The 27260-nt window shown below is 37.1% G+C and overlaps 1 protein-coding gene across 1 annotated transcript in view; it reads right to left on the reverse strand.

Moving 5' to 3' along the window:
• Positions 1–27260, reverse strand: part of PPFIBP2 (PPFIB scaffold protein 2) — a 104431-nt gene that overhangs the window by 8586 nt on the left and 68585 nt on the right. Inside the window, exons 6-17 of the mRNA XM_075163223.1 lie at positions 24364–24495; positions 16359–16451; positions 13769–13877; positions 12189–12221; positions 10409–10470; positions 7760–7835; positions 5393–5490; positions 5134–5198; positions 4821–4889; positions 4314–4374; positions 2404–2445; positions 291–435 (exon numbers count right to left, since the gene is read on the reverse strand). Coding sequence (XP_075019324.1) covers positions 291–435; positions 2404–2445; positions 4314–4374; positions 4821–4889; positions 5134–5198; positions 5393–5490; positions 7760–7835; positions 10409–10470; positions 12189–12221; positions 13769–13877; positions 16359–16451; positions 24364–24495 — 985 coding nt within the window. The remainder of the gene's footprint in view (positions 1–290; positions 436–2403; positions 2446–4313; positions 4375–4820; positions 4890–5133; positions 5199–5392; positions 5491–7759; positions 7836–10408; positions 10471–12188; positions 12222–13768; positions 13878–16358; positions 16452–24363; positions 24496–27260) is intronic.

The raw sequence follows: 27260 nt of genomic DNA on the forward strand, positions 1-27260 counted from the left end.
TTCAGTGTCTCTTCATTACTTACACTATCAACAATGTCAGCAAATTATATCATCAAGTGCAACAGAAAAGAATGCTCTAACTTAAAACCATACTTTACTCTCCAGTGAGCTAATGTGGAGTATTTTTTGTACATTGTTAAAAAAAGAAGTAGAACTTTCCCTGAATCATGCGAACATCGTAGTCCGTTGTTCTGGCATAGCAGATTATATACCATGTTATGTCCCGATCCCTCAAACAGTTTGCTTTTTTCCCTTCTACATAACCCTCTCAGAGAGGCGTGGATACATACTTAGGCCCAGGATGCTGTTGTCCTCATTGTCGTTCATGCCACACCCATCCGGCAAATTGTATGTTCCCTGCTCTCCATTCTGTAAGGGTCGGGGCAGCTTTCCTGGCAAGGTTTGATACTTGCTGCCCTTCCCAAGCGGCTTACTCTGGTAAATAAATAAATAAGTGAGATCACTCATAGTATTTGCAATCCAGTACATGATATTTTAGAAGTTGAGAAAAAGTATTTGACGTTCACGGTTCAAAATTACACCACCCCCTCCATGTTCCTTCTTACAGATAATTCAATTTAAATCCAATAGTCAGCTGACAAAAGTTTTCTAGCTAAGACACAGCCTTCTCTTTCCTCATCTGCCCCTTCCACTTCAGCCAGACCGTATATTACATTAAAATATATGTTGAATATTACCTGGTTTTATCATAAGAATTTTTCTAGCTGCCTCCCTTTCCTCTAGGACCCTGGCACTATATAGTAATTTGGTCCTTCCAAGGTCAGCTTTGATAGTGCCAGAAACATTTTTAGTTACTTCTCAGCCCGTTCTTTGCTCTGTTAATTTTTTCCCCCCTATATTTCACCAGACTGTCTATGTTTTTGCCTCACAATTGTATCTCACTGGAATTTAAGCCAAAAGTATTTGTATAACTCCAAGTTGGTCAAACATATTTGCCCATAACCATTAATAACAGTAAAAGAATCAACAATGAAGTTAGGCCACAGAAATTTCACTTTTGTAAGAATTAAGATCTCTTTGTACAGATAACATTACAAATGTGAGGTTTTTTAGAAAAATAATTATAGCTAAATATATAGTTGCCAAATATATAGCTAAGTGTATAATTGTCAATTCTATTATAGAACCTAAGCACAAGGCAAACTTTTGATATATGCTGGGGAAAAAAAGCAGAGACTGACCTGTATTTTAGGGCTAGTCTGAATGGCTGCTGACTCTACAATGTCCATCCAGTCAGGCTAAAATAGAGTCTAATGTGTGCTTGCCTGCAGCTATGGTGCACGTACACAGCGTCACTAGCATCAGTGAGATAACCTATGCTGGGAGAACCGTCCTTCAGCAACAGAGCTCACAAGCGGTGGTCCTCAAAGTCTCGGTATATTGTATTGAAAGGGAACTGGTATGTAGGGTTTACTAAAAATAGAATATCTCTTAATTGTCCTTGCATTCAATTTTTCAGTGATCAACTACTTGGGGATCTTGCTCCTTGTACAAGGGCAGATTAGAACTTGCATAAAAATCTAATAGTTTTGGGCCTAGCAAGATACTTTTCCAGCCACAGTATGCATTTCACAGAGGTACCATCTACAGTTTTGGAAACGGCACGTTGAGACTTCTTCAATACTGAATCCAAATGAAAAGATGAAGGAGCCATCACTCTGGACAAAAATGTATATCCCACAACTGTAAAAACTATAGGAAAATAGAGGCTTTTCCAGAGAAGCAATGAACCTGCAACTCCACCTGACATTAGTGGGAGTGGTGTACATTCAATGTGTGTTTTGGAATAAGCTCACACTGGTAAATGTTTCAGCATCAAAAAGGAGGTTGTGTAGGAAAACTTTGTACTGAAAATACGCAAAACACATTTAGTATACAGAAACATGTAGTATGCTCCTGTTTAGTAACCCCATTCTAGCAAAATTGTTTTAAAACATTTAAAACATCGTCTGTGACAGGATGATACATGAAATATTTAATGAGATAACCACTGGTTTATCTATTCTTATTTCAAGGCCTAGAGGGGTCTTTGTGATAATATAACTGCAGTCCAAATTCCTTAATTCCTCACCCCCTGCTCCTGGTTTGGCAACTGCAGGAGTACATCCTGACTTGTACCAAAAATTATATGAGTAGAGAAATTGCTTATTAAATTAGCACTCTATTTTCTGAAATTGACTGGCTTCAGCTTCCAACCTCACATAAAAGCTTTTAAAAATAAAAAAATATTTCCCTCTCAAATCCTTACCCGTTCTCAGAGTTTGTCAGTACTTGAACTGTGCAAACATTTTAAAAAGAAAATTAATGTGAAATGAAAACACAGCCATACCATCACAGCACATCACAACAGATAAACGTTAAGAGAGTTTACAATTAATATACCTCTTGTTCTACAACAGGCTGTACTGGTTTTCCGTCTACATACTACGGAGTTGCAGGGAGGATAATTTCAAAGTTTTATGGAAAAAAGCAACAGACAAATGTTAGTATTAACATACATACACAGAACATCAATTGTAGTCTTATTACTATAGTGATGCTACTTAATGCATTGACAATATATTACAAGGTCTGTTATCTCTTCATTTAATTTCAATAAAATATTTAATACTAAATATGTTTGTTCAAACAACTCTACAAAATTCAGGGCCTGTTTAGGTTGTGTTGTGATCAAAGGAATTTTTCTATTTTCAGGCTTCTGGGTGTTCCCTTTAGACTTACTTTAAGCTGGGAACATAACAGTTGTTTAACAGTTAAAACAATATGAAAATGACTGACATAAAAAAAGAACATACACATTATTGTATGTATCCAGCTGAAACCATAAAGAGCTGTGATAGAAATGAAGTGGTAAAAAGACCAGCATGGCTAGGTCAGAGACACCAATGTGTTTTATTTTATTATCATTATTGCCGGATGTAATTGGAATTTTAGTTTTGTGCAAAGCAGTATAGCTCCAGTAAACAGTGCCGCTAGCACAGGTTCTCTTGGACTTAATGGAAGAAGCAAAGTCTTGTCATGCTGAGTCAGCAAAACAAGTTTTCTTGGCCTTAGTTTTGGTTGTAACTAATTCACATTTAACCACTCACTCATACCCATAGGGAGGTCTCAATTATTTCACTAAGAAGCCTCCTGTCTAAATTAGGGCAAACAATTTAAATGCCTTGCTGAACATGGGGCTAGCTTGCTACAATTCTCTCATATCCTTGGTAGTTTCTTGTTTCTCTATGGACTCTGATTTAACAGATAGAGCAGATTTACAGCCTAAATGTGTAGGTACAGCCTTATCACATCATATCACAGAGACAAATTAAGTTTTTGAATTTAAGACAGGAAAATAATTTAAACGTTATGAAAAGAAAACAGACCTTCGTAAATTCCACACGGAGTGAAATGTTAGTTCCGAACTGATTTGTCACATGTATGATCACAATCATTTAAATAAGTGCAACACAAATTTCAAACATTCTATTTGGTTACTGTCATCTTCAGGGATTTAAGAAAATTTGAAGAACTGGAACAATCGTATTACTAGTATCCATTTTAAATGGCATTACTGGGTGTGGGTAATCTACTATTAAGCCTAATTTGCGTATAGAAAGTGTCAATAACAGTCTCACAAAGCATAATTACAAGTGCATAAAAATTTCAGTGTACATAATGACAAAACGAGCACCTGGACTATAACGTAATGAGACTTTGTAAATTCAAAAGTCTTTATTCTGGAATGGAATTAAACCTTTGAATTAATAACAGTGCTCCTGCTGTTTTAACTAAGGCAGCATCACTACCATCTTCAGGAATGCCATTTATATCAAAAGTCTAAGTTAGGGAGCGACACTCATATTTACATGCAAACACTCAAAAAGGAATCCTATGTGGAAATACCCAGTTCCAATATTTAATTACTTTCAGGATTTGCTGCCTTAACATTTTTAGTGATTTGGAAGTCAAAATTATTTTAAAAACACTTACCTATAAACAAAATAATACTGCAGTTCAACAAAATGACTCCTCATTAACATTATTTGTTGTATTCCTCTTAAATACTTCTCTTTCAGCTGAAAAGCTGAATTTGAGGATGGGTGTGTCAACTAGTTTCTTTATTCCAAGCTTGGCAATGGGGTAAAAAAACAACCTGAACTGTTTTATCATTAGGGCTTTTTTCCCCACATACAATGTTAGTGGTGGTTAGGATTACTATATGTGAAACAAAAAGAATATTTATACTTGACCTTTATCTTTTAGTTGTGATACTAAACACCAGAAATTGTGATTACAAATAAACCAACCTTTTCTAGGGATTCACTCTGCAAATCTTCTAAACTACTTGACTTTTTCTTCTGTGGAACCCTTAAAATAATGACAGGCAAAAAAAGCAATATTTAATACAACACAGTGTATTTGCATATGCCACAGCTGTATCATATGACAGCTGTATATATCACGTAATGCCTGCACATAACAGATAATTCAGAATTAGGAGATTAATTTCTTTTGTTATATTTTTAGCCTAAAACTCATAGTATTGGGAACTGCAATAGATGAAGTCAGAAACAGCAACAAGACGTCCTTTGATCAACAAGGAAAGGCAACAAGGCGCAATGTGTGGTTTTAAACCTTATTATATATAGATGACTTTTTAGAAGCTCTTAACAAGCAAAAGTAGACAGTAGTAATTCTCTGTGAACAGTGTGCAACATTAAGAGTTTTTTAAAAGATTTTAAAAATGGAAAAAGGCAGAATTAGAAAAAAAATTCTGTATGTTTCACGTTTCAATTAAAGTTACTCATTCTTACCTATTTATGCTTTCCAAAGATTCTTCTTGTGGAGAGGTTAAATTAGTTGAAGATACTGGAGTGCTTCCACTTTAAATCAGAATAAAATATACTGTTTTAAGTACATGCATCTTCTGATTTATAAAAGTGCTAATTTATTCCTGTAATTCAAACTTTATACAACTACGTATTGCAAACTCCCATGGCAAATACTGCTTTCACAACTACCCAAAAGTTCTTGCAGAGCCAAGAACAGGCAAGACAAGATGCCAAACAGGTTAAATAATACAGACTTAGGACAATCCACACAAAAAACAAGAAACAAAGGTCTTGCCTGATTTCCATAGCTTTGCGTGGCACTGGAGAGAGCATAGCTGGTGACAATTCTCCTGAAGAGGCCTATGTAAAACATAAGAGTTTCAAGCCTGTAACTCTAGTGCCTCATTCTGAATCTATTGTGCCCATACCAAGAGGCACAAAAATTCAGCCAGGGCCAAACCCTCATCTATATTACATTAACTACTACAGAGATACCAATACAAACAAGTCATATATACAGCAGAACTTGCTTCTAAAACATCTTTACTAAGTACCTCTGTTTTAAATAATTCTCCTTGAGGGTTATTCAAAAGATTCCACTTCCTTAAAGTTGTCTCAAGTTCCTCTTCACTGCCACCAGGGATGGAAGAGCCTGCGAGCATTAAAGATTAGAAGTAGAAAGGGAGAGAAGCAGGTTTTGGGTTTTGTTTTTATTTTATTATGCTGAGCATCACTGTTTTTTTTTATTTACACTCTACTAAACGTCTATATTAGCATACATTAACACTATCATACTCCCTGCAGCACCACCCCAATAATCCAGAGCATCATGGCTTGCGCCTTGCTCATGCACACAAGTGTCCTCCAAAAGCCATGTCCCACAGGGGGATGGTGCACTCAATTATGTACTACCAGGATGTGGCCAAGCAGAGTGGAACGGCAGGGGTTACTGTTGAGAGCACCTACTCTTAAGGTAACAGTGGCGTAGCTATCTTGGGATTTCATGTCAATATGTCTCCAAAAGCTACAATCACACCTTTGGATTTCCTTTCAGAACACTTTCAAGTGAGAGACCTTTATTTTTTATAAAGGAACATTCAAAGAGAGATCTACCTGACTCTTGTTCTCTATTCTTGTGTGTTAAATACAAGTTTTCATTATGCCATACAAGACCTGAAAATATTGTGTTTGTTAATGTGATGACGTACATTGAACAAAACTATCCTTTCAGAAGGTCAAGTTTACCAGACTAAATTTAGTACTGAAAACTAAGGTGGCAACTTAAAATGAGATTGTCCTAAAACCCACTCCACTTCCTGCAGCATAATTGATAAATGGGACAAAGATTTTCCCCCAGATTTTGAAGTTAAATATCTAATATCATGTGCACCAAAGCAACCATGGGTTTTCAGTTGTTCCTTCCAAACCAGAACTTGCCTAGTCGGCTGTCAGGATTTTTCTTAGTGGAAGGGAGGGGCAACAGAAATTACTATATTGATTGCAACTCTTTTTAGCAAAAAAGAAAAAAAGTCCTCCTAACACAGTATCAAATTGCACCTGAGATCAGCTTCCCTTTTATGAATGCCATATAAAAAACATGACATAAAAGGAAAACATTGTGTCATGAACGCCAGCTGGCTGGCAGCTGCCATTCCCGAATTGAACTGGGTGTAGGAAATCTGAATATAGGATGTATTTAATTAATTAATGTTCATCATCCACTAAGGTCTCCTGATATCATTTGACACTGTAGAAACCGGTTACTCATAACATAATGGTCACAGGAAACACCATACAAACTTAATACCTATCTTGTATACTTTATTAATCTCCTACAGATGAATTAATTTAAATCAAACTGAATGTCATTTTAATTTTGAATAATAGATTTTTGAGAGGGATATAATGCAATTTAATAAGAATACTGTAAACTTACGCCTTTAGCTAATTTGAATGAACTTTCCTAATTGCCCCCGTGTCGACAAATTCTGTCTGCATGAGTGTCCTGCCGTTTGCTCCCTCCTTTTCACTCTTTTTGCTATAATTCCTTTTGGTCTGGCCTCTACAACCCATGTACAACTGAGGGGATGGCAACCAGCAGCAGTGAAAAAGGCAGTATGAAGCTTTGGTCATGAAGGACAAATGTCATAGGCCTGCACTGTGGAAGAGACTTAGAGGAGTCTCATCAGCGAGGAGGGACAGGACTGCATGAAGTAGCTAATAAAACCATGGCCCCAGCTGTCCACCCAGCCATCGCTACATGGATGTAGGAGTTCTGCAACCAAAGCTCCTGCTCTGCTGCAGTATATATAGCAAAGTATTTTAAGGAGAGCAGTTGCTGACTGCAGATTGCCTTGGCACATAAGGAGGTAAGCTGCAGAGCTTCAGACCCAACTGATGAGCAATTCACACAGCTGTACAACCAGAGCAGTAATCTCACCAGTCATCCTTCCTTATCAATCAGAATCCTTAATGACACCATCTAAAACAACACACAGCACCAAAATTAGGCTCCAAGGAGGGATTTACTATTAACTGGTGTAGAACAAATTTTAGGTTATGACTTATGGGGTCGAGCATAAGATTCAGTCACAGAAGTCTTGCTGAATAATAAAATTGTAACTAAGTCTCCAGACAGATTTGCCCCTATTTTTTCGTACTGACTGCAGCACAGGAAACAAAAAGGAAGTCTCCACAAACTACAGGCAGTAACACACAAGCCTGGTCAAGACATAGTGTGGTTCTCTCTGTATCTGAAAGAGTAAATACTTGCTCTCATAGCACTGCAACGTGATACAAATATATGCATAATGAAATACATATTACTGTACACATATTTAAAAGGATAACAAATAGCAGTTGTAGTACATGCAGTTTTTTAAAAGACCTGATATCAGGAAATTATTCACAAGACATTTTACCATGAGCTGCAATGATGATCTCTTTGACCCTCCTGTACTGGCTTAGCAATAGTGTTAACTCCTCTATTCGACGGTCCTGTGAAAAGCATTAAATAAAATCATATTTAAAATCCTACATTTTTAACCTGCAGAAACACTGTATTACACATTCATTTCCGTGATTTTGGCCTGCCTTTCCAGAAAGCAGGATCAGGTCTCTCACATGCCTTGTAAAGAACGTTTCTTGGCTTTTATTTGCCATCGTACATAGTATTTGCTGGGCAGTGTGGAATTATGGATATATGCAAAGCAGAGAGTTTGACATTACTAGTAAATTAGTTATTTACAGAAGCATAATTTGGAACTCTGCTTTCACTTCTGAGAGTCAAAGGAATATTCTGGAGTTGAACCTCAACTGCCTGAAGTGGGCAGTGTTTGTTTTTTGCTAGCATCGTTCCTGTAATCGTGAAGTAAATCATGTTTATGTTTTGTATAGTTTAACAATATAGTCATGTTCTTTAATCCTCTCTTGTAGGGTATGTTCTGCATTCCCACATCTACACTTAGTCCAGTTTTGAACACACCTTTTTGAATTTAGGCAGTCAAACCTGTACAGAACCAAAGAAATGAGGTCTCAGGAATGCCTGATGCATTATCCCACTCCACTCTTTTTCCAATACCTAATGCTTTCCTATTATGTACGGAAAGCATCTTAATTCATGTATGCAGGGAGTGGACTTGCCTTTTGCACAGACGCAACATGGCGATGGGTAGTAATCATTATTTAATTGACTAGATCTGTCATTTCTCTCATTTCCATATATGATATTGTGTCCCCGATGATAATAAATTCTTGCTATCGGTCACTAAGTGTGCGATCTTGCAATTTGCACTCTTACAGCTTGTTGTGTTTCTTTGACCCCAGTTCTAAACCATTCCTGTGCAATAATCTCGCCCAGTGCTGTGACTACTGAGCACTGAATACAAACCCAAGCAAGTAATAAAGAACTAGTTTCACAACCAAGTGTCAGGAAAGCGACAGAAGCAGAGAAGTGGGCACTAGGGAAAAACAACACCTTCCAGGGAAGTTGGCAAGTATTTAAGTCATTAGCTCATACTGAGCTGCTGCACTGCCATAGCTAGGTGAGAGATACTTCCATTAAAATCTGCTCCAGTGCAAGTATGGCACATTACAGTCACAGCAGGTATCAACTGAGTTGTAGGAGTAACTGCACAGAAACCAGACCTTTACCACATTACAGAATGGAAGATGATGCTGATCCTCCCTTCACGCCTCAGCAAGTACGCACAAGACAAAAGAGGCCTAAAATAGATACCCAGTTATCCCAGCTATGGATAGAAGCAGTAGGTTCTTCTTCATAGCAGAGAACTGAGACTAACATACCCAGTTTTTTAAAAAAGAATTACGTGCACCGCTTACTAGCAGCTTAGTTGAGCACTTTCTGTCCTAAAGGACACAAGGAATATTTAGAGTTACCCCAAAAGCTATTTAGAGCTATTTTCCCTCAGGAAGAATATTTTATTTTGCAATATTACTGAATGTAACAGCTTTACATTAAACATGTAAGAAGCTGTGGGTCAACCATCAGTCCACTAGTTTAAACGCTACAGTTTCCAAGGAAATAACTCGCCTTTCCCTGTGAGTATATCCAGGTATTAGGACACAAGCAACAATATTTTGTGCTCCCTTCAAATGCAAAAATCTTATGCAGACTTAGAATAACTTTGGCAAGAGATAATGCCACGTCTTTTATTTTCCAGATGTAAATTTTGGCTTTTTGAGTTTTTAAGAACTAAAGGTTGTTATGAGTCACATTAATGTTCTCCAGAATTAACATTGCCCTGTCCAGATTCCCCACGTACTAAAGGAAGTTTTTAGGGATATATATTATTGTCTGTTTGATTGTACACAAGTATGTCACCATAAAGGAAAATCCTGTGGCTTGGTTTATTATCCTAAAACAAGAATTACAATTTTCTCAAGAATTAATCCCCCTCACCCCCCCCCCCCAAAAATAAGGAACAATTTATGTAGTAAGTCAATGGCATCTGAAGTGGAGATTCAACATCCTCCGAGACTGAGCCCTAAACTCTGCACTTGAATTGTCTGATTGACAGACAAAGAGCATACAGGCAATAAGAGACAAAAATCATATTTACCATTTAAATGGGTTTAATTTCACTCCTCCTCTCCTTTAGTACTCTTTTTATTTTTCTTACCCTTGTCTCTTTAAATCCTGGTCCCTTTCTCTCAAAATTTGAGGCTGATTCAAAGGCCACTTTGACTTTCTCTTAATATCACAATCTAAACTGGGGATATCAATCCACTTCAGATTAGATTGGAAGATGAAGAGCTGCCAGAGATGCCTTAGTGATCTTTTCAATAGCAGAAACCATGAGATTCTGCTCATTACAGCCTTCACTTTCTACTCCCCTGTGGAATCTAACGAGCCTCCCAAGTTCTGCAGCCAGCTTAGCAAGGTCAGCCACAATTTCTATTTAAAAATCAACCTTCTGTCACAATCTCATGGGATAATCCAAAAATCAGGGCAATAACTACGCTTACAGAAAGTACGTTATTCAGCTCATTACAGAGATTCAAAACCATCATTTCATTCTTACTATGTAGAACAACGATTATTTTCTCACCTTCTCTTCATTTGCAGCCAATAACGATTCCATTCCTATCTTCAACCGTTGAACTTCTTGATCTAGAAATGTTTTTAAAATGTTGTAAGGAAAATACACTTGCTATATTTAGTGTAAACAATATGTGGTTTGTGATATTCTCCCTATGTTCTTATGAGTAACCAAAACCATGCCAGTGGCATGGCAAATGCACTGTTAAACTACATTTAACTTAGAGCTTTTCAAAAGCTGAACTATTAAAAGCATCGCACAACACAAACATGCTGGTTTTGCTTATAAAAGGCTACATAATATTATTTCATACTCTAAGAGTCAAGTAAAAAAAAAAGAAACGTTGAAGCTTATTTTGCAAAAGATGAGAGTGCATTTTCAGTTATACATTTAAGGAAATAATTTTAAGTATGATTGAAAATTAATTATATTCCATCTGGGAAAAATATTCACCAGCTTATGACAAGTAGTTCAAGGACATTCACGAAACTTGGAAATGAAAAATAACAAAAACTATTTTGATCTGAGGAAAATTTGTAAATTTTTTTTTCTTAAAACATTTCAGTATGAATAACTGAGTTAAAATCTACATCAAGAGCCAATACAGAATTGCCTCACACAAAATGTAGTGTTACAAGATAGAGGTTGTTCAGGAATGTTATAGTCAAAGACAGTTAAAACACACTCTCTGAAAATTTATGAGGTTGTTAATCACATCACCCAACTTTGCTGAACCAAATCTTTCATTTCTTCTCTACACACTATTGCTAGCAAGTCCTCCAGTACCAACCTATACTAAAGTCTAGATGATGAAGACAGAACCTGAAATAGTTTATCTGCTGTAACTGCCACTCAGGGAATTCATGCTTTGACATTAAAACAGACCCACTTGTTTCACAAAAGACTATGAAAACCAGATGTGGCAGGCATGAAGTGAGAGAGAAGAAAGAAAATCAATCTGCTACAGAGCATCTTTAAAGGAAATGTTTTACAACTAAATGTTGAACATACAATGTCATATTTAGACTATTGGCAAAACCTGTAATTAGTTTTTCTTGTAGTGATTCTGAAAAATACACACCTTGTAATAATTAAGTTTTAAAACATGTAAATGAACTTTGCAAACATTTCTCTTGCAAAAGAGAATTAGTAACACAAGACATGCACAGACACAGCCAAATCAAAAACTAAAGCCAGCAGGCAGTGGGCAAGCAATTGGAAGATTTTAAAAAAGCCATTAAAAATCACAGTCCCATTAATTTCTCTTTATACATATTAGACTTCAAAAAGAACTGGTGTCAAGGTATTATTAAGCACATTAAAGCAAACTTTACTTACAATACTTATAACAACATCAAGTATGGAAACATTTTTATTCAGACTTTTTTTAAATTTAGTGCACTGATTTAAAAAAAGCCCAAATCCTTCCCCTCCAAGGAAGGAGGCTTTCAATTAAAGCCATCTTTCCAGATATTATATGGGGTTTACATAGGTACAAATAAAAAGAGGTAAAGGTTAAGTTTTGGCTCTGTTAACCTTGACAATGTCCCTTTGAAGTCCAACTATCTGATTTGTGAACCTCTGATTTTTTTTTTCTGAAGTGAAATCTTACTAAACAGGGCAAGTAGCTGTCTGCTTGCTGCAAGCAATGAAAGCAGTGTCTCATGTATATTACAATTAGACAGCCAAATCTAAACAAACATTGAATTATTCCTGCAGAATGCATTTGAGTTATAATTTGTGTGAAAGGAACAGTGAGATAAAGCCAAAAGTGAATTGCAAGGCTTACGTTTTTCTTTTAGCCTTCTCCTATAAACTTCCTCTACGATGGTAAATGGTGAGAGTCAAATAAAGTATGTAGAAAAAGCACATATTAGATAAATTTTGCAATTTAATTAGAATATGCATTCTAGCATACTACAAGTACATTGACATTATTTTCCAACTTTATTTGAGAAGACCACCTAAAAATCTGATAAATCAGTAATTTTTTTGCAGAAGAATTATTACTGCTGCATACTGTTTCCATTCAAATATAGTCTAAGTGGTTTCTTTAAATGTAGCCTAAAGAATCTGTACAGGGTTTGATTCTTCTCCCACTGGAAGCAAGGACAGTTTCACCCATCTTCAGCATGAACAGGAACAGACACACGACTGGAAGTTTAAAGTTGTTGAGCTCTTGATTTATTGTCACACTGCTATCTTTCCCTTGAAATATCATAAATTATTTGGGCATCTCATAGAAAATACAAAATGCTATTAGTAGAAGAGTTCCTCTACAAAACACTGCTGTTAGACAAACTAATTTTCTAGTTAGACATGCAGTCCTCTACATGCACAAGCTCTGCAGCTGAGTGAAATCAGCGCCAAGTGTATGTTAAGTCACTTATTTGGAATAAACAACAGTCAAAATAGAGTCTTCTAGAAAAGACACATCTGCATTAATTCCTGTAAGGAGATTCTTGGTAAGCGCTGAGGAGGAGGTAGCACAGCACCTGAAAAGTCACATCTCAACAAGGGCACTCTTTGGAAGCGTTAGTTAACACCCACGAAAGAAGTTAGTGCAGCTAAGCTGAGGCACTGCGTGCGGTCAACTACACACAAATACTCCTGCGTGGGTAAGTGCCAGTATCGTAGAAGAAAAAGGTCACTAATATCATATTGCTCACACCCAGCAGTTGACAGAAGCTCCAGGGAGTCAATATTTCATAGAACTGTGACATGACTGGTTGAGACCAAAGGCTAAACAAACTGGTTTATTTGCCATTGACCTGTATCAACAGTGCAGATTTAAAACAGAAACCTGCAATATCATAGAATCGTAGAACAGCCCAGGCTGGAAGGGACCTTGAAAGACCACTTGGTCCAACCTTTCATAGGAGAGGGAGCCTAAATGAGATATAGTCCTGAAGAAAGGAAAGACGCGAATCAATGGCTGTGTTTTAGAATGTTCGGACATTTAAACGACATTATGCTTAGCTACTACTGTGACAATTTTTTTTTCTTAAAAAATGGAAACTGCAAAGATTTTTCAGAGAAATTTTGAAGGTATGCACAAAAAAATATATTTCCACTGAACCACAATGACTCTTTCAAATTATAAATAAAATGCCAGTAGAAAAAGTTTCAGTGCCCTTAGGATACTTATTGCAATTTGTGCTGGCTCTAGATTGGGATAGCATTTCACATATTAAAGGCCTCTACTCTACCAGAGGACAAAATAAATTTGCACCATTTTTCCTCCCAAAATAAATTCTGTAAGTCCATTCTTATTCACCTTGTACTCCTTTGAAATACTGAGCCAAGCTGCTACCAAAGCGAAGTTAAAGTAGGGTTTGGGATTTTTAATTTTAATTCCCCTCCTCTTACCTCTTTCTGCCACTTCACTATGTGATGAGGTCCTAGATAGCTGACTTTGTAAGCGTTCTATTTCTGCATCTTTGAGAGCTAATTGCTCTTGAAGCTGGGCTATCTCAGCCTGAAAGAGAGTACAACAAATTCAGAATAACATCGGTCATCGATCCTCTGTGATTCTTTCCCATCAACTAGAAGACTTCCAAGCGTAACGCTTTACTTCGACTGATGTCCTGTTCCCAATTCAGAACATTTCATAAACACTGTAACAACCTTACATATTTCATGGTGTTACTATCCTATTCCTTTTACAGAAGCTCACTTTTTCCAATGCAATTAGCTCTCAGAGAAGAGAGATTTACAGAAAGGTAAAATTTTCAAGGATTCATGTAGGTAGAAAAGCTCTGGAAAGCTCTCAGTGCTCTAATACTGATTATATAATAATGACTATTACAGGGCAACTCCTGAGTTTTGCATGAAGACCACTAAAAGATAACAAAGCATTTTTTAAAAGATACTGGTTTCTTATCCTAGTTATTAATATAACTTAGAATCTATTAAGCCCTTTTCTCAGCAGCATGACAAAACTGTTCTTCCTCACATCAGAAACTACAGCAATAGGCTAGAAGCAAAGCATGGCTTGGAAAACAACCACATATATGCACAACGTATCAGGGATTCATTCATGGTTACTGCAATTTGTGCTGCCACTGGATTAGGATAGAATATCACACATTAAAGACCTCAACAATACAGAGGGAAAAGAATTCTGTGATTGTCCAGCTTGAAATACAGCGATTCTCATCTCTTTTTCCTACTTATGAGAAAAACGGTCAACAGCATACTTTACTAAGTCAGTAACTTCATTCAGATTTTCCTTAGCAGCCTTGAAGCCTTTATATATACCAATATTCTGCATTTCCCCCAGCAAAAGCATACCAAACCTCCTTGCAGTTAAAGAAAAAAAAAAAGAAAAAAAAAATCACTAATGTGACCAATTTCTCAAAATACTAAAATAAGGCAGGAAAAAATGCAAAACACCAAACAACATTATCCGAACACGGGAAAACATGGACTAATTTACTCTAACACACAAACTTATTTTCACCAGGAAGCAAGCAGCTGGATGGCAGCAAAAGATCACCACTCTGCCTGCAATTCCATAAGGAATAGAAGAATCTGCCTTGTTGCATCTCTGAAGGGATCCTACACTTCCCAGTGACTAATATGCTTTTTATATCCAGCCATGGAAATATTCCAATTTCTCATCTAAGAAGCTGGAGCAACAGGAAGACAAAAGCTGCAGAACTCTTAATACCAGATTTGGATTTGCCTCCCCCAGTCTATTTGATTTCATAGCTCTTTTAAATGCCCTCTTTTTCCTTTAATGTCTCATTCCTGCCATGTCTACAATTATTTTTCTTCTTTCTCTCTCTTTCCCTGTACTTTTCTTCCTTTCTAGTCCTGTATCTTTTCCCACTCAATGGGTTTTACAATTCTTATTTTCAGCCTGCTCCTACACTTTCCATAATCTTTATCTGTCTTGGCAGCTGGCCACACACTGCTTGAGAAAATATTTTCCCAAAGACTCCTAATTTCCACCATGTCAGATAAAACATTTTCATGGATACAAGAGCTATTGTCTTAATAGGAAAAAAGACATGATAGCAACATTTCAATATTCATCTAAGAATTCTCAAAAGAAAGAAATGCTAATACAAATAATAGCTATCTGTAATTTCTGGATCAAGCTATCAAGTATTAAAAAGAAAACTCAGTTTAATAATTTGAACTGTTTTTCCAAGATCCAACCACAACTCAAAAAAGTCAGTCATTCGTGTGAACAGGGATTATACTGCTACACAATGAAAGGAGATGTGATTACAGCACAAAAATGTACCTCAACAGGGAAAAATAATAAGGTGCTTTTTAAGCTAGTGGAAAAGGGCTAAAAATTTAAACTAGAAATAAAGTGCAAATGTTTAACAATGAGAATGTTCAACTAGAAAAATTACTGTGGAAAATGATAAAATGTTTCAAATGTGGAGTTTCTCCAGATTACAATCCAACAGCTTTCCAGGATTTAAGGTCAACAGAAGGGTAAGGCAGCTATGCACTTTGATATACACGAAGTCAAAGCAGATGATCTAATGATGTATTTTGGGCTTAATGTCTATTAAAATAAATTCCATAGTAAGTGAACACCCAACCAACTTTGCCTGTCTCTTCTCTTCAGTCTGGAAAGCATATTCCACAGGGGCTTGTCACCATTACACAAATGAAAGACAGAAAACCGTCAAAGAGGCCTTTTCTCAGAACAGGTCTTGTGTAAGTCAAAATGCCTTCTTTTTTTTTTTTTTTTTAAATAAGAATTACAAAAAGGTAGAAGACTGGAAACTGCAGGGAGGGAGCAAAAGGCACAAAAAGAAGTACAAAAACTTTAAACCAAAATACTTATTCCAAAGATGGTTGAAGAAAACTTGACTTTATAGTAGGCCCTGACACAAGGGAATTGCAAGAAAAGTAAATATTGGTGAGAAGTGGAGCATACCCCTTTCCAGCTGAAATAAGTCTGTCATTAGTAAATGCCAAGTATTCTGCTTACTTTAGTTGCTTTTAATTTCCACTCATATTGATTTCTTTCATTTTCCAGTTCTTCCACTTTAATTTTGAGGTGTCTAAGTTCCTGTAGCAAACCCTGCAAAGGAAGAACAGCAGCTAAAAGTAAGATTAGTCTGGTAGATACTAATTTTCCATAGTCCCGAATCAAAGATCACACATGAGCCACACAGTAACAAACACTAAACCACCACATTAAAAACTCTGACCTAGTCTAAGATGACAAAAAACCTATTTTGAATTGAGAGATAAGGAATACTTTCTCAAACTCTCCACCTGAAATTATGAGCAAATTTCTTAGTCATATTAAGGAATGCAGCTGAGCCTGGTGAAGTTATGTGTGTCTCAGTGAAAATGAGCCAAAAAATCCACAACTGCAGTCTCATGTAACATTAACTATTGGGTTTTGGGGGGGAGTTGGGGTTCATTTGTTGTTTTGTTTTGGGTTTTTTATTTTGCTTTGGTTTTCAGCCACCTCAAAGTAAGCAGAAACATGCAGTGCTAAAAGATTACTAACTTTCATTAAAGTGACAATCCTCTCCCCAAACAGGTGTTTAAGCTACTTACAAGAAAAATAACACAGACTAACTAGTATCTAGCAAGTTATAGGCATGTAATACCATACACATACAGTCAAATATGACTACAAATATGCTACTTTCAGCATTGATGTCTGCCACTTTGTAAACTGAGTTGATGCAGCCTAGAGCTGCAGCCAGCCAGGGTTCCTAACATTCTCCATCTGTTCCTCTGACAAAGCTGTCTCTTAAATGTCCCTTTTCCCTTTCCTTGATAGAATCGTATCTTATTGTTCATTCTGAAGGACAACATTATTAAATCCCTGATGGAGCTCTGACGAGACCAAATGTCTTTAAATGAAGGAATAGAAAAATTTGGAAGTGTAACTCAATTTTGGAATCCTGTAGAGTATATACATTAAGCAACCATACTAATATCTTGGATTAAATTAATGTTTATTTTTAATGACTCACAGATTTGACTCTCAGATTATTTCCCCAATATGCAGCTTGTACTATAGTCTAATAGTTCACTAATTAGTTCTGAACAGAGGCAAGCTCAGAAACAATAGCACTATTTTCAAAATAGGCATCATACCCAAATTCGTTATTTTTAAAAAATAAACCTATGAGAAAAATTACTGAAAAACTCTCTCACAATGTAAGCAGATTATTTATGAAGTTCTGAGTATCCAAATATTAACCAGAGAGATGTGGCAACTAAAGCAAACTGATTTAAAAGCAAATATTAAAATGGACTTTTTCAGGCATACCAGTATCATTCCACCTTCAGTAAATTTAAGCAGTTTATGCAAAGTAGCTTTTGTTTTGACATGTGACATAGTTTTGACCAAATACAACTAGGATCTGTAACGTAAATTCAAAAGTGCTTTTCTAGTAACTGCTAATGTCAGACAATAAACAAAAATATGTTGGATTTGAAATCTGAAAGGTACAAGTAGATTATTTTTATTATGGCTTTTTTCATTCACTTTAACATTATCATTAGAAAAAGAAAGGATACATTTCAGATAGTCTTACCTGAAATTTTATATCTGTGTTAAGCTTTTAAGATATTCAGGAATTAATAATCTGTGTTCAGAGGACTGGTTAGGGTGCACCATCATGCACGGCTAGGGTGACATTATCATGAGGAAAATTAGTGAACTACCAAACCATGCTAGCATGCTGCATATCAAACAGACAAGTCTCAACTAAGGAAAAAAAAACAACCCACACCACACCAGCACTACAGGCATACAACTAACAAGTAAAACGAAAATCATAAAAAAACCTGAAAGAGGTGATTGGGTGTTACAGATGTCTGTGCTTTAGTAGACAAGCACCAATGGTGACCAAATTTGCCCCAATAATTGGGGGTGGGGTGTCAGAGGTGGGTTTTTTTTTGTAATTTTTATGACCACCTCACTCTTTGCTAATGAAAGCCACAATGATTAATGCCAATAATTCACAACATAGCTCTGGTTAGTGGAATTTAGTTTCTGCAAGAGAAGAGAGAGACAATACACAGGCTTCTGCTAAGGTGTACTTCTCGTACATCACACCGAGAGCAGTTCTTCTGGCTGAGAGCCTCTATCACTGATCTTGGGCTAGATTGAGGACCATTAGGTGTCAAGTCTGGTTTCCTATCTCGAGACTTTCTTTCTTGGATTCTACTATTAATTTCCAGCTGCAGTCTACACATCTGCTCCTGTAGCTCACTGATCAGGTTCACTACTGACTGAAAACATGGGAAGAAAAGGAAAAAAAGACAAAAAAAAAAAAAGACAGGTGAGAAAGAAAATGATGCAAAGAACATATTTCTACAGTTGCAGCACAAGAAATACATGAAGCATGTCAAAGGCAAACTAAAAAAAGACAGATGATGTGTTTTCCTTCCGAGTATATGTGAATGGGTATAAATCTGGAATATTGCACAAACCTACAGTTTAAATAGAACAGGATCTATATTCCAGACTAATTCATGACTCTGATCCTAATGTGAAGATCAGAATTTGGCCGCTCATTTTTGGAAACTTATCCAGTCACATGAAGTCAGATATCAGGAAAAATTGGAACATATTTTAGTATGCTGGCTCAGAGGCACAATTTTGCTGAAATGGACTTGACTACATTCATTTATACAGCCAAATCATCCACTAGGAAGAAATTGCTAAGTGCTGAGTTGGGGCCATAACCTACTCTTTCATCACAATTTATACACAGAATTTACTAATAAAGTAATTCTGTTTCCAGGTCTAGCATGGGTCAGAAAAATAACTCCATTACCTAGCTTGCTAGCTAGGCAGTACCTTGACAATGGAGAAAGAGTTAAGCAACATACACAGGAGAAATCAAAGGATACCACAGGAGGAAAAGTAATGACTTTTAAAGAGCACTAATTTGCTGGCCAGCTTCTTGGAATTGTGTGTATCAGTACTACACACAAAAAAATCCAGCTACAGAAAGCAAACCAAAGTATTAAAAGCTATATAATATTTCACTTAAATTCCCTAACTCAGTAGCAAATAGTGCTGGGTATTTTCTCAGGCATTACAAGTTTGGAGTGCTTTTCTCTTAATTTTCATGTACATTAACAACATGTTTTGTGATTTCTCAATCTTCTCAAGTAGAATAAATTTGATGAGATTAATCCCTCTCCCAAAGGAGTGAAAAAGTTTTTAGTGGACAGAACAACAGATGACATGGCTTTTTTTTTTTTATTTTCTTCATTAGAATGCACAACAGTCCTCCTGTAATCTCAACTCTCTGATGAACCAATAACCTCAAAGCTAGGGAACAGCTACTGCAAGCACAGGACACTATTCTGACCAGGTAAGTATTTAACACAACCAGTCTCAAACTGTATCAGCATCCATAGACAACTTTAAACATTCACAAAAGTTCCCTTTCAAAAGCGTATGTATCAGTTAGGTAAAAGAGTTCCACATCAATTAAGTATTTTTCTAGGGCACTGTGCTTAAGATGAAATTCAGAAAAGCAGTTGCATATATTTCACTTTCTACGTATTATTCTCAATCAGGATCACAATGCCTGATGCTCATCCTCTTTCATCCAACAAACCTTTTACGCATGTAAATGAGGATTAGTTCCGTAAACAATCAAAAAATTTATGAAGAGTACTGGGGCCCAGCATACCAACTCTGCAATATCCAGTCTTTTATAGGCTGACATGTTTTTTTCAGGGCTGCACAGGTAAGAAAAGATAGCCTCCTTCAGCCTCAGCTCCCCGAGGTGAAACCGTATCCTTCATACGTTCAGTGACTACATTAGCTACTTTGCAGCAACACAGTAGGACAATGGTGAGGAGAATGTGCCCCTAGCTAACTCATTCTCTTATCAGAATGCTGCAAAGCAGAATACCCGTAGGACTAGCTGTATGAACAATTTAGATACTATCCACAATCCCTCCATCTTCCATGCTTTGATTTTGTTTCTTTTGTACCATCACCTCCACAATCAGACACCTCACTGAGCAGTACCAACTGGAGACTGGAATCATCAGGACACATCCATCTCTTGCTTTCTTTTAAGCATCAAGGTTTTAGTCTGTGCTCGTCTTTGACAGAGAACACTGTTAACCCATACGAGGTTCTCAAGAATCACTGCTCAAACAAGATGCACAGACTTTTAAGCACAAACTGACAGCTGCTCCAGTTGTAGCAATGCGGGAGAGTTCAGAAACACTTCCGCTGCCACCTTGTAATTCTTTTTGCTTTTGCCTCACATTAGAAATGGGAATGGCAAACACTGTGTCCACACAGACTTCCCTCAGGGCAAACCTGACAGTACTGAAATGGCAGAAATCCTTGCTCCATTGAAGGATAAGAGGTCTATGGAGGAGAAACAGATGAACTCCAGCTGCAATATATGCCTGTAAGGTTGTTTCTAGTTTCAAGGTAGAAAAGGCTTCTCATGTTTGAGATTCTTTCACAGCATGAAAATTTATTAACACTAAAATACTAGATCTTGAATTTGATTCAGGTGAGACAACAGACCAAACTCCCCAGTGGGAGTCAGTCGCTCATTGACTCAAGTTTCTTTGAAATTGCAAGTAACTATGCACTAGATATTTAATTCAGAAGCATCCACTCAAGAGCCACAAAACACTTCCCAACAGCTTATAGCAAACTTCAGATCCTCAGTATGAAAAAGCAAAACCCATAAAACTTATCCCATGCTAGAAAAGAAGAAGAGACAAGAAGGGCTGCTAAGCAAGTTGAAATGGACAGTTATTCCTGCAGTCTCCTGATAGTGATAGAAGGTCTCTTTTGTCTATGATCAGGTAGAGCAGGCATCTGGGTGCCATTAATCACTTGATAATGCTGCTCGCTCATACCTTGCTACATTAAGAAAACACATTTCCAAAATTTCTAAGGCTTCTCAGGTAAGAGAAAAGCTACACAAACTCCCTCAGGTGGGATTTCAGAAAGCTTCACAGCATCCCTGCGGCAAAAGTAGAACATTGTTCCACAAAAAAGGAATTAAAATGACAAAGCCGAGAGTGAGACTGTCCATTTACAAGCAGCTATTCTCCCGGCCCCTGTGTTATATATATAAATAAATGGCACTTTAAATTTAGCATGTGCTTTTGAAGAGCCAGAGACAAGTGGCATTCAGCATGAAATTAATACCTTTCAGAGGAGGTTAGAGATGCTTGATAAACTCTTTGCTGCTAACTAAAACCAAAACTAAACCACAGCTGCACAAAATAAAGTGAAACGAATCTGACACATTAAAACTTGCTTATATCTAGCAGGGTATCTTAATTTGTTTTGTCTCCCCCCAACTCAACCAGAGAAATAATTCTACAGATAAATTTTATGTGACTGGAAACAGCTGCTGTGAAATAAGCCGACACAAAATTAAAGTATAGAGCAAATATGTTTTAGCTGAATTATTCTGCAATGTCATATTTAATTTTAAACTTTTAAAAACCCATTATTATATTTAGAAATTGCAGCTATGAAGTATAATTAACAGCCTGTTTAAAATGGTTTAACTACTGGATGCCTCTGTAACACATGCGCTAGGGTGAAAACTGAGGACTATTACTTCTAATAGTAGCAAGTCTATAAAATCACTGTCCTGTTCACCTCTGTCAATCCTAAATTCAGTCTTGAAAGCAGCAATTGGCCAGCTGTAGTCTATAAGAAAGTCTCTACCTCTGTCACCCATAGCTTTGTTCCACTTATGTAAAAATACCAACTGCAAATTCATTTGAGGCATTATACACTGTAAGAGCATGTTGTAGTAGCCACAACATTCAACAATAAAATTACAAGACGATTCATTTCATTGTCACTATCAGTTTGGAGAACTGTCTCACTCTGAAGCAATTAGGTTGCCACAACACAACTGCATAAACAAGAGCAAACTAAAGGTAGACTGTTGGCATACATAAGAGTAGGTTATTCACTAGAAAGATGTAGTTGGGCAGTGGAGGCAAGGAATTCAGGAAGATACTCAAAGGTATTACCCAATTTAAGCAGCAGTTGTAGTCTAATAGTATAAAGAAACTGTATTAATAAATTTTATTCTGATGTTTGAAATTGTGTTTCTATTGAAAATTAGTAAAATTTACAGTAAAAGGAGCTGAAATAGGGTTAAAGCATTAGAATTCAAGTAAGCATCCAGTTTGACTGAAAGCAACCCCTCTGTTCATCTTGACAAATTGGATTAACGCTTACTCAGGACAATCTGAAATAATTTTTAAAATAGCTCAATGAGCAAACCAAAAAATGCTGTTTATTTCCCACAGCTTTACTTACAACACCCATTTTCCTTGCTGTGTATACACAGGTTTGTGACTTTCAACAGGCCAGAAATCTAATCACATTTTGGGGTAGTTAATAATTCAGGGCATACTTAACACAATGATTCTCAACTTTTCCATCAATTAGAATCCTTTTCCATCTCAGCAGGAATGTTTCCTATCACTTAGCAATACAACAAAGGCTTCCAGGCCAACAAGCTCAACTTTTCCATACAAGGGGGCCACACACCTTGTTGCAGTGGCAGAAGAATTTCACAGGTCATAGCCTCACCCTCATCACAGGCCCAGACCTACTGGGTACTTAAAAGTCCTGTCAATGCAAATGCACTCAAAGTTCTGTTGCTTTCCAGGAGCCAGGCTGACTGTGCACGTTCTGCAATAATTTAAGCAGCCTCGTCCTCCTATTCGACATGTAACGGGAAGTGCTGAAGGCCTCTCAGGCAGGCGGCTGCCATCTGTAGCAATTAGGCGCTGCACTGACCAGTTTAGATTTTCAGGTAGTACGAGACTGCTTAGGCCTTCTGTACACAAGACACTGACAATTATGGGTGAAAGAGCATGAGAAGGCCACAGATGGTAAAAACAGCAGCTGGTGCCTCTCTGGCTTGCAACCTCTGCCAGAAATTGCTCTCTTTAAGCTATCTTTTAATCTCTAAAGAAAACTTCAGAGGATAAATAAGTCAAAAAACAAACACACCCCAAACGTATTATGTCACTGCAGGTAAATTACTTATGCATAGTTATCAAATATTCCACTGGCAATGTTATGGAGAGCAAAGAGTTTTCTGACACTGCCTAAGTCAACGTGGAACATAAAGTCTTTTTTTCAGTCAGCAACGTATAAATCTTGGACCTAGTAATCCTCCCTTGCCAGCTAATCGTCTCCTGCTAGTTGGTCCCCTTACAGGACCACTGAGTAGGGCAATACATGGCAATTGGTATGAATTACTGCCTTCCATAATTGCCTTCCTTCCCAGCCCCACCTGCTGCTCACTACCATGAAATGGATGCTGTTCACATGATTCCCCATTTCACACTCTCTTTCTTAACCAATATGGTAAAAAGCAAAGCTGCTTTGATGTCCAGAACTCTCCACATCTGAAGAGGAGTAAGGATTAGAATTTCCTCCAATGCACGTCATTTTTTTGCACTATTTATTTTGTAACCACAAGGGGAAAGGCTCTTCTGAGGAAAATGCCCTGCCCCTTGCCTTTCCCTCCCAAGTGCCATGAATGCATTAAAATCACCGAGGGTGATCATCTAAGTGTTTGTAGCACCCCTGGTACTACTGAGCTGACAGTCTTCTCTGCCACATAAACGAGGAAAGAGAAGAGCTATGGCAGGCCTCCTGTGGCCATGCCAGGCCAGCTCCTGTGGAAAGGAAAGGGTTAAGTGAACGCCAGTTGTAATGTATGCTTCTGGAACAGACTTTTTGCCTTGATTAAAGCCAAACAGCAACCTTTGAAGTATAATGAGAGAGGGGAAAAGAAACCACATCCCAAAAATGCATCATCATATTCCTCACTGAATTCACAGGATCAATGATAGGGCCTGTGCTGTAAGCACGGAAAATCCTATTGCATGCTGATTTCAGGTCAAAAGCTCAGGTGTATGACAGCATACCATAGACACGATAGGAAAAAAAAAAAGAAAACAAGCTAATGAAAGAAACTCACCTCAGCTTTGTTCTGTTTCTCTTCATATTCACTCTGTTCCTTTTCCATACCAACCAGCTTAATCTTCAGGTCTGAAACTTCAGCCATTAGATCTAATTTCTCAGTCTCTAGTGATGTTCGACTTAGCAACTCCTGAAAGCAGAGCAGAACATTTTCTCCAGTTATTTATCTGAACACTGACAGAATGCTACGTGATTTACTGGCAGAGCCATAGAAAAGTCTCTACCCCAGTGTTTAATGCTTTCAATACAAAAGCAAAATGATTCTCGTCTTCAAAAGTCACACCTGCTATTGCTTTACAATGCAAAAAATGCAGCAAGATAGATTTGATGTAAGCATTTACTGCAGGCAGAAAAAGTAACTAAAAAAAACAAATAATGGAGTGATTGGCAAATTCATATGAAAGCAAATTCCTCTACCTCTGTTCACGGCGTGTATACTTTGAACTGTTTGAACTGTGTTTCTTGAGTTCTGCAGCTATTTTCACCTAAACGTTCTCCGGTGTTAATCACTAAACCACTGTGTCCCCCTACCTATTTCAAGAAAATGTGTGGCAGAGTTAATCCCTGGGCAAGACATGATATCAGAAAACAATACTAAGGCTGAACAAACACAAATCTACATAATGCCATAGAGACCTTCACATGACACATTACAAAACAGTTGGCTACTTCCTAAAATACTCATCAGACAAAGCTACATCTTAGTATTACAATGAAACATTTTAGAACTTCTTATCATGTGTTGTTCAATAAAGGAGGTATTACAGAATGAGCACCCTAACCAAAATAAGACAAGCAACATTTCTGCAGTCATGCTAGTAGCACTTAAAAGTTTACACCATATAGTACTTGTTAACTATTGAAGGCTACACACTCTGGAGGGAACAGTGGTATGCCCTAACTGGAATCTAAAAGGCAATGTCTAAACAGAGAAACAATTCGCCATGACTTTTGCTTGTGTGCCCCGAGTTTGTTTTTCAGATTGCAGAGAAAGACATACTTTGGACAGAGTGGTATCACTGTGTTTGGAAAACATTCGATATTCACACCTACATTGCATCTTTCAGTTTTCAAGAAAGCCAAAACAAAAAATCTTCCAAAATTTAAGAGTGTATTGTATATATAAAAGGCTTCTGTTGGCCTCCATTTTCAAAGACAAAAAAAAAAATCCATTCAGGAGTTTAAGCCTTACTAAAAAATCAATACCTAACTTTCAAAGTGCCTAATTAATTTTTGCAAAGGAACTTAGCTTTCTAAACGGTTAAAAAAATTTATGGTAATTCATAAGTTGCTTTGGTGTTTTGATCATATGAAACGCACTGAGGAATCACAGCAGATTCTGCTTTGAATTACACGGAAGTGACTTAACTGAAGTTGGTATAGTTATTCTGGATCTATGCTGATGTTACTGAGTGATCAGAAACTGCCTTGTCCATCACCCTTTTTTCTCATTTCTTCCTCTTCCACAAACTGTATGCTATGTTTAGACTATGGCTTGGAGCCAAGAAAGCCACAAAGGTTATTTTAAAAATTATAAAGTTAAAGTTTGTTTGGAACCCAAATCTGCTCTACATGTAAATTGTTTTAGTCTGGTGGGGAATACTGCCCAAATTAAAAATAATACTAAACTTGCATTTGCATTGCAACACTAATTATCTAAGCCACCCACTATTCCCAGTGCCATGCCCATTCCTGCTGATACTGACAAAGATTTTTGTGTATAGATGGGAAAATAAACAGAAATGTAGCCTCATGGTTTGTTTGGTTTTTTTCTCTGAATGAAATAAATCCATGGGGAAAAGATAGCGCACTGACTTTTTTTATTGAAAAGCTCTAAGAGGCACTCACCTAATGAAATCCCAGTAGTAGCTGCTTTCTACAAAGGTGATTACAAATTACAATTATAATTACAAATAACTTCTCTATCTTCTAGAAAAACACTAATTTGCACAAGTTGCAGAGGCACATTCCAGTCCAGACTAGAACAGGCTCTGTACAGCTGTTAACATAGCAGACTTTTGCACGTCGCTATAAATGAGAACTTTGATAGGAAATAAGGCCACTGAACATCAAAAAGACTAGCAGGAGGAGGTGACTTGGGCCCCATGGACAGATTCTATTCACTGTTGAACTGAAACAACATTCAGAATTTTTTTTGACACTGACATGGTGTTCCATGATACAACAGGAAAATTTCTTAATAAGGCAAGGAGACATGGCATCCCTCTAGAGATTTTTAACAAAAGATCTATCCTTTGAGTGCACCATCTGGCATCACTCCTTACTTTTTCTACAGACTCCCAAATTACACTTAGCTATGCAATGGCGAGTAATACCTCACTCCTCTCATTCCGAGTTCAGTAGCTCCATGTGAACACTAAGGTGCTACCTGGTGTAAGTGAGCATGAAAGCAGCTGACCTTTTTTTTTTAAATCAACTCAAACAAAGTTTTCTCTGAAGCTGGAGAATCAGATCCTCAGCTAGTGTAAACTGGCATAAAACTCTTGCCTTAAAATAGACAAAATAGCTAACTATCCCTAGTTTGTTTTCAATGGAGCTACACTGATTTAAAACAGCTGACAATTTCTCTTGCATCTAGAGGGTCTAACTTCTGCTTTGAAAGAAAGTGCCGTTTAAAGTAAATGTCCCCTCTTGAAATGGTAACATCTGGAAGCAATTATTTTCATCTTCAAGCAGATGCTCACAGTGAACAGCTCATTAAGAATGTGACCCATTTTGTTACAGAGAAATTATAGTGTATTTCAGTGGTATGATGCAACTTGAATTCAGCCAGAATAAATATGCAATTGTAAGAAAAGAAAATACAAATTTATGTTATTGGTTTTAAAGCAAAAAAGATAATATAAGACAGGCAAAATGGTAATTTGGGCTGTA

Source organism: Calonectris borealis, chromosome 14 (assembly GCF_964195595.1).
Source record: "Calonectris borealis chromosome 14, bCalBor7.hap1.2, whole genome shotgun sequence".
Classification (NCBI taxonomy): Eukaryota; Metazoa; Chordata; class Aves; order Procellariiformes; family Procellariidae; genus Calonectris; species Calonectris borealis.